Below are 12,132 nucleotides of genomic sequence, written 5' to 3'. Positions count from 1 at the left end.
TATGTATGTGGGTGGGGTTCCTTTCAACAGGCCTGCAGAAGATGGTGTTACATGATCTAACAGGCTGACTGCAAAACCAGGGGACCCCAGAAGCTAATCCGTTGACCACTACCACTGGCAGCATCAGAATTGCTCGCGGTGATTGTTGAAAACATAGATTCCTGGGCCTCAGCTCTGAAGATGCTGATTCTGGTGTGTGAGGTGAGGCCCAGGAAGTCATATTTTACACCAGTGCCCCAGTCCGTGCAGTGCACACTGAGGTCTGCTGCTGCCCACATGGCCAATGCGAGGGGCCAGGACACAGTGTCACCAGGGAAGGTGGACCCTGCAGTGTCCAGTGCTCCTATACACCATTTTGACCAGCAGCTCTCGGAATCCTTCCCCAAGTGACCACTTCCAGCAGGGCCTGCTGTTTGCTTCCGCCCTTGCGAGATGCCACCTTTCTCCCTGGGCTGCAAAGGCCATTTACCCGTATGAAACCAAAACTTGTTAAACAGCAGAAGCTGTTTAAAACAGTAAGAGGATCGGCTGCTGGGGTTGAGCCCTCCTGTTCCCTGCTCTGCTTTCAAGCATCGTGAAGGCCTCTCTGTGTGTCAAGCCCCAGATGAACCCCTGAGGTTGCCTTCTTCGGTCAGGCCAGGTGCAGTTGGGATTCAGCTGCCATGGGGTCTGGGTTTGCTGCTGTTAGAGCATGATGCTGCAGTAACTCTGGACCGGGGGCGGTTTATGGAGTTCTCTTGTGCCTGGTACTGTGCTCAGTGCCATGTTAGCTGGGGAAACCAGCTCTTAAGGCAGAATCAGAATTACCCCTCGTAGGTGTCTGTCCTGTTGAAGAGTCTTGCCTGGTCCCCCAACGTGGGGTTGCAGCTGACTTAAATCCCCCCTCTGATATAGATGGAGAGCTCTCTCCATCAGGGCCAGGTCCAAAGACCTTGTGGTTCTGTCCCATGAGAATGATGCAGGCACGCCTGAGGCCACAGCCTGGGCACGTCTTCTGAGGTCTCTGTCACCCACCGAGACATCATGGATTTATGGGCAGTTTGCATAAACTGGCCCTAATTGTCCCACAAGACCCTGCCTGATCTGGGTGCCCTTTCCTCTCTGAGGCAGACACAGAATTTGGGACGTGTTCATTCCCTGTGATTTTTGTGGTCTGGTGCTCTTTAGTCTGGAAAGAAAATGCCTGCCTTGGCCGTAGGGCCCCGTTTTTTTAGGAATGAGCAGCACAGGGGGTGCTCGTGCTGAGAGCTGCGTAGGCGTTAACCAGGGGTTTGGGGGTGGATGTTCCAGCCGCCTTCGAGGTTCTTTTATGTTGCTCTGAGGGACACAGCTCTGCCTGGGCCCTTCAGGCCTGAACAGAGCAGAGGCCTGGCTGGACTTGTCTTCTGCAGTGTGTTCTGTGCCTCCCTCTCCATGTCTCTTTATCTGCAGCACAAGGGATGGGGAAGGCAGGCCTCAGGGGGCTGCACCGGTCAGCACAGCTTCCTGGGCTCCCAGTGGTCAGTACCCAGGGGCTCCTTTCCCAGTCCTGAGTTGGACCCTTAAGTCATAAAACCTCTCAGTATCAGCATTTTATCTATTTAGTTGAACACAGTTCAGACACAGGAAGCTCCCTCTAGAAGCCTGAATGTGGACCTAGCAGTCAGACCCCCACCCCCCAGGCCCTCAGGCAGGGGGCCCTGTCCCCCTCCCCATCCGTGACCATGGGGTTTGACCCCCTTCACCTCAGAACAGCCGGCCCTCTGCCTTGACTGGTGGTTTTACTTAACATTTTACAGATATTCCAGATACTAAGATTCTATTTAGGCTTCACTGTTTTTCTAACTTCCCACCATTTTACTTGGTGTACAGAGAAGACCTCAATGATAAGTATGTTTTTTTCTAACGAAATAACTTCTGACTTCATAATTATCACATGAAACCGTCCATACACATAAGCGGTATTTCCATCATACTCTTAAACCAGGGAGAGGTCATTAAAAGAGAAGTGGATGGTTTCAGTGAAAATTGTTCCACAAACAGGTGGAAAGTGGGGGAGAACTTTCCTCAGGTGGAGGGAATTGTGGGAGAGAGCCTGGGGCATCTGAGGGGGTGCATGAGGAAGTGGACTCATGGGGCGAGGGCTGGGCAGGTCGTGCAGGACGTTAGGTCAAGGGTAGGATTTTGGATATTTTGCTAAATATTTAAATAGATAAGGTGACATGATTGATTTTTTTTCTAAAGAGCCCCCTGTCCGTCAAGGTAGAGAACAGAGCGGAAGGAACAAGGGCTGAAGCAGGGACCGTCTCGGAGGATCTGAGGGGGTGGCAGTGGCATGGACAGGGGTGAGGGCAGAGTGGCGAGGATGTAGGGGATTTGAGGAAATGTTGGCGATATTAATAAAATGGGCAGGGCTTGGGGATGAACTGGCCATGGGGGTTGGTGAGAGAGACAGAAAAACAGAGCGCTACTGCAAAGAGCAGAGGCAGTACCCCTGTCCCCAAGCCTGTTCCCCAAAAGGGCCTCCCTGGGGGGTTGGTGTGCTCCGCATCACTTGCTTGGTGGGAGTGTCAGCAAAATCTGCACAGTAATTACAGCCTCCTGCTAATTGCATTGTCTGGGATCCCAGTTTTACTCCTTCATTGATTAGCAGAGCTAGGGAACCATCTGTAATTATCTCCTCCCTGTTCTTCCCTCACTTTGGGAGGTGGGGGCACGATGGGATTCGGGACCATGCCTAGCCCTAATATTGGGGGTGTTCTGAGGGACTGGCTCTAGGGTGCATCCCTTGTGGCCGCTACCCTGGGAATGCCCCTCTCGAGGTCTGGCCCAGGGCTGCGGGCATGCCAAGCGCTTTCTCTCCAAGCAGGAAGCAAGGGCAGCAAACGGCTTCTGGTGCAGGGTGGGCGGGCCTCACCTGTCAGCAGGTGAGGTGGCTGCCTCCCAGGCTCGAGCTGTGTGTGAACTTGGTCAGGCTGACTCCACCAGACCCTTTGTCGCTGGGTTGTGTCCCTACAGCCAGAAAGCAGATCTTTGGGGAAAAGGGGGCAGCAGGAGGTGGGTAAATTCCAGGCCTCCCCACTCCGTGCCATGCAGCGCAGTAAATCTTGTTGAATTTGGTTTTGTTGATTTGGCTGTTTAGTAAACAAGCGATGGTTGCTGTGAGGACTAGGCTGAAGCTGGCTTTGTATTATTTAAGGTAAAATGATTTTTTACAGCAAATGAATATTACAAATCAGGCAGAGGAAGATTGTGGAAAGGTCCCTGGGGGAATCTCCAGTGCTCCCTGCGGGGACAGCTGGAAACCTCTCTGAGTTGAGGGCCCCGGGCAGACTGTACTCGCGCTCTCAAGATTCTAAAACACCAAGAGTCTATGATGGTTTTCAAGCACATGAAAAACTTTTAATCAGAATTTTCTGCATAAAATTAATGTGCTTAATTATACAGATTCTTACCTGTCATTAAGGCCAGTCTGGTAGAGCCTCTAATCAAGATAGCCTCCGACATTATTTTGTGTTCTTAAACCAGTAACAGCATTTATTCTTTGTAACAGCTCTGGTTTTAACTGAGGGACGAGCTTGTGGGCCTGGGTGGGGTGGGGACATCTCCCCAGAGGTGAGTGACCCACAGGGCCTTGTGCGCTGCGTTGGAAGATGGGTGGTCTGGTGGGCGGGGCTGTGAGCTCAGGGTCTTCATGTGGAATGACTGCGCTGGGAAGGCTCTAACATCCCGAAGGCTGTGGCAGGGCAGACAAGGAACCGTGCCCCAGTCCCGGTGTGCTCCTTCCAGCTTTCTTGCGCAGGCTTACAGGAGGTGAGGCTGAACTGAGTCAGGCTCTGTTACAAGCAAAGGTGAGCGGAGCTGAGCAAGTCAGAGGCTCCTCCTAGAAGGTGAATGCACCGCAGATCCATCAGCTACGAGCTCTTGGGAGCACACCTGGGTGGGAGCACGTGTGGGTGGGCCCTGCTGTCAGAAGCCAGAGGCTGGTCTGTCCGTGGCTGGCAGAGTGGGGTGACTTGGTGGAGCTGAGTGGACATCTAGTGGCTGTCTGGGGGAACCTCACATGCTCTCTGCATCCTTTCTGAGCTCCACCGGGCTTCTCTGAGGGCTCCAGGGGCCCACTTATGCCATGACAAAGAAGAAGAGAGGAGAGTGAAGAATTCCAGTTTGTCCTGGGGCAGCGGCCATCTCCTCCTTGTCTCTCTCTTTCCTCTAGTCAGCCCCCCTCAAAAATTCTGCCAACTTGGAGAATGCCTGAGAGGTAAACTCTAGCCCAGGGAACCCGTGACAGAGTGGGGGCTTCTGCTGATGCTTTTGGTGGCCTTCTGAAAAAAAAGTCTGCAGAGATTTTTATTTTTTGAAGACTGGGCTGATTCCACCTGTTAAAAAGAACAGGAAGATTCCAGGGACAGCCAGACGCAAGAGGGTAAACACCAGCCTCCCATAATGGGAGAGGGGAAGTATGACCTTGATGTATCAGCCTGCCCTTCTCAGAGCGGACCCGCTGTCCCCCTGCTCTGGGAGGTGTGGAGGCAGAACTGATGGTGTGATATGCAGAGGCCAAACCCCATTGGCGGGCCCGAGAAGGAGGAAGTTCCCATGTACTCTACATGCAAGGGGCTGGGAAGGACCCAGGTGGCACAAAGCTTTCCATTGTGGTGACAAAGGCTGCAGGTGGGCCATTGTGCTTTTAAAACATGTGGGCTTAGGAGGGTCTGCTACGCGAACTGCATGGAGGATGGAGCTGAAAGGATGCTGAACACATTTCTTCATTGTCCAGAGGTGAGTGAGGGGGAGGAGCCACAGAAACAAACTCCATGGGGGCTCAGCCTGCAGCCTTGCCCCTGGGCCACCCTGATAAGGGGAAGCCAGGAGGCAGCATGGGGAGGGGGCCTGCCTGCCCCTCACTCCCATGGTTAGAGGTGGAAGACTTGGAGATTTGGCCTTGGGACTTGGTGAGACACATCATAGGTGAGGCTGAAGTCAGCACCTCTGCTCCTGCCTCCCGTTCTCCCCAGGGCACCTAGGCTGGCTGTCCGGCAGAGGGGACCCTAGTGGGTGATGGGTGGAGGTGCTCTGCCTCCAGGCAGGTAGAGGCCCCACGTGGAAGAGCCCTCTCTTGACACAGTTCTCTGGGTTGGTCTCTAGAGGATGCAGCCTCCAAGTGGGAGGAAGATTGAGGAGTTTGCCTCTCCTAGTCGCTTCTTGTCACCTTTATCCATGTGAAATTGGGTTGGAAGGGTCAACCAGGTGTGAAGCTTGCGGAAAGCCTCAGAAGGGACTGGGGAGGCTGACTCTCCAGGGAGCCCCAGGCCACACCCTGTAGTGCAGGAGTGCACCCTGGGCCCAGATCAAAACCCCTTCTTGATGGCAGGCTCCCCGGAGCTCTAGCCACAGGCCCTGCCAGAGCCTGAGCAGCGGTGGCTTCCTCTCTCTCGGGACAGGTCAGCCTGGCTGCTGCTGCAGAGTAGGAGCCCTCTTAGCACCACTAAGGCCATGCCCCATGCCTTCCTTTCCTCCTTTCCTCCATCTGCTAATTCATGAATTAATGCAGCAATCAGTTGAGCCCTTGAGAAGTCCCAGCCCCTGTTCTGGGACTTGGAATATAGCAAGAAGAGAGAGAAATTCTCTGTCCTTAAGCCTATGTTCTAGTGGTGAAGAGATCATTGTAAAAAGAAAAATGGTAAAAATATCGTGTTATGAAGTGAAGAACTGTGGAGAAAAATGAAGCCGCAGCAAGGATGAGAAGGTCAGAGGGTGTGGCCGGGTAAAGAGGAATCGCATTAGGGGCTCTGATGGTGTCAGAGTTCAGGCTGGAAGGAGGCAGCCACGGGAGACCCCAGGAGGAGGGGTCCGGGCTGATGGGTGGTAAGTCCAAAGGCCCTGTGGGGAGGCCAGGGTTGGCTGTTGCAGGCGGTGTGGGTGTGGCCAGAGCACAGTAAACGAGGAAGAGAGCTGTGGGCGTGATGTGGGAGAGGCCGGGAGGGTTGATCACATCATGTCTTGTCAGCCCTGAAGACTTTGGACAGTATTCAAAATTGGGCAGATTTTCTATTGGAGGTTTTGGCTGCTGTCCACTTACCAAGGTCACTCTGGCTTTCTGGCTGCTGTGAGGGGAGTGGATTGTGGTTGGAGGGAGATGTGGGCAGGAGGGAAACCAGAGAAGGTGGTGAAGATGCTGTTGCAGGGGTGCAGGCAGGGGATGGCGTGGCTTGGGCCAGGGTTGGGCGGGGGCGGGGGTGAGAGGTAGAGAGACAGAATGAGTTTTGGAGGTAACAACTGGCAAGAGTTACTTCATGGATTGGTTAGATTTGGGGATTGATTGGATTTGGGGTGTGAGAGAAGTCAAGGATGGGCTCCTAGATTTTTGGCCTCGACAGCTAGGTGGATGGTGGCACCATTTACAGAGAAGGTGGCTAGCGGGTTAGGTATCCGGGGACAGAAATTGAGATTTTTGTTTTGAACATATTCAGTTTGAGATGCTTATATGAGTGAGTCTGCAGCTGAGGGGAAAGGTCAGGACAAAAGAGAGAAAGTTGGGAGACACTGGCTTATGGGATTGGAGACGATAACCTAGGGGGAGGATGTAGATAGAGGAGAGTTCAGAGGACTGAGCTGGGAACTCAGATGAGGAAGAGGAGGAGGATCTAGCAGAGAAGACTAAGAATAGCTAGAGTGGAGAGGAAAGCCAGCAGAGTGCAGTGTCAGGGAAGGAAGGCCAAATAAGAGTTCCCAGAAGGAGGATGTAAGATGAGGACCAGGAATTAACCTTGGCATGTGTCAGCATGGAATCGTCATCCATGACCTCAGGGACGGCAGTGGGGAGGAGGGAACCTGAGGGGGATGGGGTGAAGAGAGTGGGGAGGTGCAGATATGGAGACAGCCTGAGTAGACAACTCTTGAGGGAGTTCTGTGAAGGGCGATAGTGAGTGGGGGTTGTGTTGGGGGTGGCATGGGGTCAAGGAAGGAGTTTGAGGTGGGTGATGGTAAGATTTCTCCCCGTGGGGAGGATCCATGAGAGGGAGAATTTCAAGAACCAAGTCCTTTGATGAACAGGTTTGAAGGAGTTAGCCTTACACAGGGATGACAGAGAAGCATGTGGGGGAGGCAGTCACAGGTGAGAGGTGTATTTAGTGTTGGGACGATATTGTCTGAACCTCTGTGCTCTAATAAGTACGAGGCTGGGTCACCAGCTGAGAATTGGAGTGGGGAGATGATGGAGATGCGAGGGAAGGGAAGAGTGTGTGATGCAGCACTCAGAGCTGTCCCCGCAGGCCCCTGCTTCATCTTGTTCCCATTATCGGGGAGCAGCCTGTTGGAGTCCACCTCTTGGATCCTGAGAAAGGGGTCTTACCAGGCTTTTCTCAGATCATCTCTACCCCCTCGCTCTTCCTCTCTCCCTGCTCTTCCTTTAGAACCTCTCCCCTAGGTGTCCAGCCCCCAGTGAATGCATTTAAAGTTGTTTGATCTCCATTTTCCCACTTGAACCTGGAGTTAATGCTTTTGAATTCAGCAAAAGCACAGTACTGCAATGCAGGTGCAGCTGCCCCAGGAACAAAGCAGGGCCTGTTGCTGGCAGGTCACTGGCCCTGCACAGACCAGCTGCCAGGGGACCACTGGGGCAGCAGGGACCTGGAGCTTCCCTCCAGGCCACCATTAGGCTGAGACAGGCAAGGAGCCTGTGGCTCACCCCACAGCTAGACCCCAGGAGCCACTCTAAGCTCCTCCTTTCCCGTGTGGCCGTTGAAAACTCACAGGTAAAATGGAAGTGTGACTCCCAAACTGTGGGGACCAAATGAGGTAACATATGTGAGAGGAGATGGTGATCGATATCTATTGGCTCCAGTTCTGTTTCGACTGCCAGTTCTACAGCCATGCAGTGAATTCTAGACTTTGCATTTCTCTTCCTGGGGAGTGAGAATCCCTGGGTGACTTAAGGAGACTCTGGAAGGAAAGGAGCTGGGTTCAGATAGAACCCCAGCCCTGCCCCTCTCTATTTATACAATTCTGGTCAATTTATTTAACTTTAACTAACTCTGCTTAACCTAGTTCTTTCCTTGGTAAATGAGGATAATAATCCTATCATAATAATCCTATGAACTGACTTCATAGGATTGAGAAGGTCCCAGCTCAGTACTTGGCCCATCAGACATTCAACAGATTTGAGTCACCAAGATCTGAATGTCTCCTGTGTGCCAGGCACTGTCCCGGACACGGCAGGTTCTACAGGGATGGAAGTTCCTCATGGTCTGCATTCTGGTGGGCATGGGAGGAAGACCGCCAGGAACCACACACAGGCTACGTCATGCGGGCATAAGTGCCTGGCAGGGGATGGAAACGGACAGTGGGGGTGACGGCTCTATCCAGGGAGGACTCTGGTGTCATTCGAGTGGAGACTTTACAAGCCACGTGGGCATCTGAGGTGGTGACTGTTACCCACAAGAGTGCTCCTGGGCGACGTTCCTTCCAGCACACGCTCTGGAATGTGGAGGCACGCCTGGCATTGGGTAGTTTTCTTGGTGGCTCACGAAGTTCACTTGGCACTGCCCTCAGCCTCTTTCCTTCTTCTCCAGGGTTTAACTCCCTCGTGGGTGGCGTGATGGGCTTCTCCATTCTTCTGAGTGCGGAGGTGTTCAAGCATGACTCGGCAGTCTGGTACCTGGATGGCAGCATAGGTGTGCTGATCGGCCTCACCATATTTGCCTATGGGGTCAAGTAAGTTCCTGTTTTCATCTTTGCTTCCCTGCGGTGAGGGGGGCTGTATTTTCCACCTTCAGTGGTCACATCCTGTACCTGTGACCTTCCTGGGCCTGGCTGAGGTCAGGTGACTGGAAAAGCCCCCAGCAGGAGTCGGATATTCTTGTGGCTGGCAAAGAAGTGAGGCAAGGACTTTGACAAGAGGCCTGGGGTTTAAGTCACAAAGGGCCTCCTTTACTTTTGTCTGCTGTTTTTATAGTCTGCTCTGTGGTCCTCCCTTTAACCACTCATGCCTGAAGATTTGTGCCACTTCCTTTCTCCGTCATAGGAGTTGTAATGATGCACTGGGCAGGTGCATTTGTGTAGTGTCCTCACGGGTAAGGTCCCTTCTGCCACCTGCTACATGTGGGTGATGCTACAGTGAGTGGGGGAAGGCCAAGCAGCACCACTTGGCCAGATGCTGGGCCCCCCCACTTAGAGAACTTTTTACAGACGGGACAGTGCAGAAGGGCCACGCTGAGGACAAACCCACCCTGGGCCTTGGGTCCTAGCCCACTGTGCGCCCTCTCACTGAAGAAGTCCTATGTGGGCATCACTGACTCCACATCCAGCATCCAGGCTGGAGTCGGCCTTTGAGAGAACTGTTTCTAAAAGGCACTGAGTTTTTAAATGTTAAAATGCTTCCTGTCTCCCGCTAGGATGGCTCTAATAAAAAGACAGTAAGTGCTGGCGAGGATGTGGAGAAATTGGAACTCTCATACATTGCTGGTGGGAATGTAAAATGGTGCAACTGCTTTGGAAACAGTTGGGTAGTTCCTCAGAATGTTCCATGTGGAGTTACCATTTGACCCAGCAGTTCCAGTCTTTGGTATATCCTCCAGAGAAATGAAAACACACATCCACACAAACACTGGTACATGAACATTCATAGTGGCATTATTCATAGTAGGCAAAAAGTAGAAACAACCCCATTGTCTGTTAACTGATGAATGGATGAATAAAATGTGGTAGAGCCATACAGTGGAGTGTTACTCAGCCATAAAAAGAATGAAGTACTGAGCCATGCTACAACGTGGATGAACCTCAAACATATGAAAGCAGCCAGTTACAAAAGGCCACATATCAAATGATTCCATTTATAGGAAATATCCAGAAGAGGCAAATCTATAGAGATTGAAAGTAGATTAGCAGTTGCCAGGGGGAGGTGGAGAGGGGAGACTGGGAAGTGATTGCTGGTGGGTTTGGGGTTTCTTTTTGAGGTGATGAGAATGTTCTGGTTTTAGATGGTAATGACGGTTGTACACTATGCATATACTAAAACCCACTGAATTGTACACTTTAAAGGGTGAATTTTATGGTATGTGACATATATATGTAAAAAAAACTACTTCCTGTCTGCTTCCCCAAGCGCTCAAGCCCCGGGGCTGTGGAGGGTGTGTTGGGGGGGTGACCTGTCTGTTTCCTCTTTGCAGACTCCTCATCGACATGGTGCCCAGGGTGAGGCAGACGCGCCACTACGAGATGTTTGAGTGAAGGTGGCCAGAGCCGTCAGCTCTGCATCCGCCTGAAGACTGTCAGGACGACAAGAAGTTTCCACACAGGCAGATGGTGCCAATATTTAACTGAACATCCAATTTCTTTTTTGGAAAGTTTGTGCACATGGGAATGAGGTCTGCCCAGCAGGTCGGTCTGCACTGCTCCCCCTCGCTCCACTGCCCTCGTCAAACACCTTAAGACAATGCACACAGGAGGGGAGACAGGTCTCCCCATCTCCAGCAGGGAGATCCATGGGGATCTCCAGCGACCTTTTCTATTTATTGGAGTAAAAAGGTTCTTGTGGGTAGCATAAGATCCCTGCTTGGCAGAAAGTTGTTCTGTGGTGCTCTGAGCCTGAACTGGATAGCAACTGACCAGACCCACCTCCTCTGGACTCCATGTGGCCCCAGCCACCTCCTAGCTCCAGAGTCCCTTATCTCCTGGCAGATTTTAAGGAAAGACTGTATCCTTTTGTCCCTCACCCCTTTACATACCCAGAACCATCAGTATGTATCACTTCCTAACTTCTATCAATGTATTTCATTAGTTTCATACTGTTTTACTAATCCTCAATCTAGACAGATTTGTCCAAAAGGAGACCATTCTATTTTTAAAGTACTTAGTGATATACGTATGAGCTTTGCATGGACGAACTAAGCACATGACCCTTTCTTGTATATTCAGAACCTGAACATACATGTAAAAACAAGATCCATTTTTGAGAGATGTGAAACTACAGTTTATTTGTAATAAATAATGATATAATCTATCCATGTATGCATATATCTATATGCTGTGTTAAGTGGTAATGGTACATTACAGTCTGTTAGAGATGGCTTACTCCTGTGTAAGGAACAAGATTTCTCCGTTTCTGTCATGTTAGGTATAGAGTCCGTACAAGTGTTCCCCCAACACGCAACATTCTGTACCTCTAGCACTGACGCTCGTGCCGGCGACAGTGTCTGACCAATAAAGACCTTTACCTGTTTTGTATGGTACGGGAGGTCATCTTTGAGAGTTGCCACCGTCGTGGGCAGGTTTTCTGTTGTGACTGAAGGATGACGTGGAGGGGGTCGCTTGTGCCTCGGGGGAGTGTGAGTGGAGACCCGGGAGGACTGTTGTGATGGGCTCTGTGGGGCAGGCCCACCGCCCGCTCAGGTCGGGGAGAGTGTCCACACATTCATTTGTTGGTACCTGAGGCCCCTGGAGCTGATCTTGCCTGGGGCTGAGGGATGGCTGCTCCCAGGCCTCGCTCCCACCTGTGCCCTGTCTCCCAAGCGGCTATTTCAGGCTGGTTAAGGGAGGGTGGTCTAAGATCTCACTGACCTTGTTTCAAGCGGATGCGTCAGCAGGGCTTCCTCCAACAGCATTCTGAAGAGAGTTCTAGGGGATGTTAACATGCTACATGGAAAAAAACAGTTAACTGTTCCAGCAGGTTTGGGAAATGCATGCTTTAACTAACAGGTTTCTTTTCTGCAGGTTTCCTCATAGCATGTAATTAATATACATTGTGGAAGCTATGATGTAGCATCCCCTAAACATACACATTCAGGTTTTTCTTGGCACCTTTTTTGGAACTTCCCTCCCACCAAACAGGCTATGGGAACTGCATGGTGTCTGTCTCCATTCTGTGTAGTAGCCAGGAAAGGCTGTGCTGATGAGGGCCGAGCCATGGCCCTCCGGCATCACCATAGGCGAGCCCTTGGTATGGGCACGGACTTGACCCTCCTCGTGTTTCCAGGGCATGTGCCTAACCAAGTGCTCATGGACCACTGAGCGCTGGGTCAAAAAGTGCTCTTTGTGAGGAGCGGGAACATATTCCAGGTCTAAGAGGCCCTCAGATAGCCTTATAAGGGCTATTTTGCTACCACATCCTTAAAGATTTTTAAACATCTTACCTAGTACACAGTTATCTCAAAA

The 12,132-nt window shown here is 51.6% G+C and overlaps 1 protein-coding gene across 1 annotated transcript in view; it reads left to right on the top strand.

Annotated features, from left to right (window-relative positions):
* The window catches only part of TMEM163 (transmembrane protein 163), a 223,485-nt gene extending 212,157 nt beyond the window's left edge, over positions 1-11,328 (top strand). The window contains exons 7-8 of the mRNA XM_087435086.1: positions 8,553-8,694; positions 10,149-11,328. Coding sequence (XP_087291212.1) covers positions 8,553-8,694; positions 10,149-10,209 — 203 coding nt within the window. The 3' untranslated portion in view covers positions 10,210-11,328. The remainder of the gene's footprint in view (positions 1-8,552; positions 8,695-10,148) is intronic.
* The last annotated feature ends 804 nt before the right edge of the window (positions 11,329-12,132 follow it).

The sequence above is a fragment of the Ceratotherium simum genome, chromosome 9 (assembly GCF_057802395.1).
Source record: "Ceratotherium simum simum isolate JZ-2026a chromosome 9, ASM5780239v1, whole genome shotgun sequence".
NCBI lineage: Eukaryota > Metazoa > Chordata > Mammalia > Perissodactyla > Rhinocerotidae > Ceratotherium > Ceratotherium simum.
Note: the sequence above shows the minus strand (reverse complement) of the source record. Positions and strands in the feature narration are given on the sequence as shown.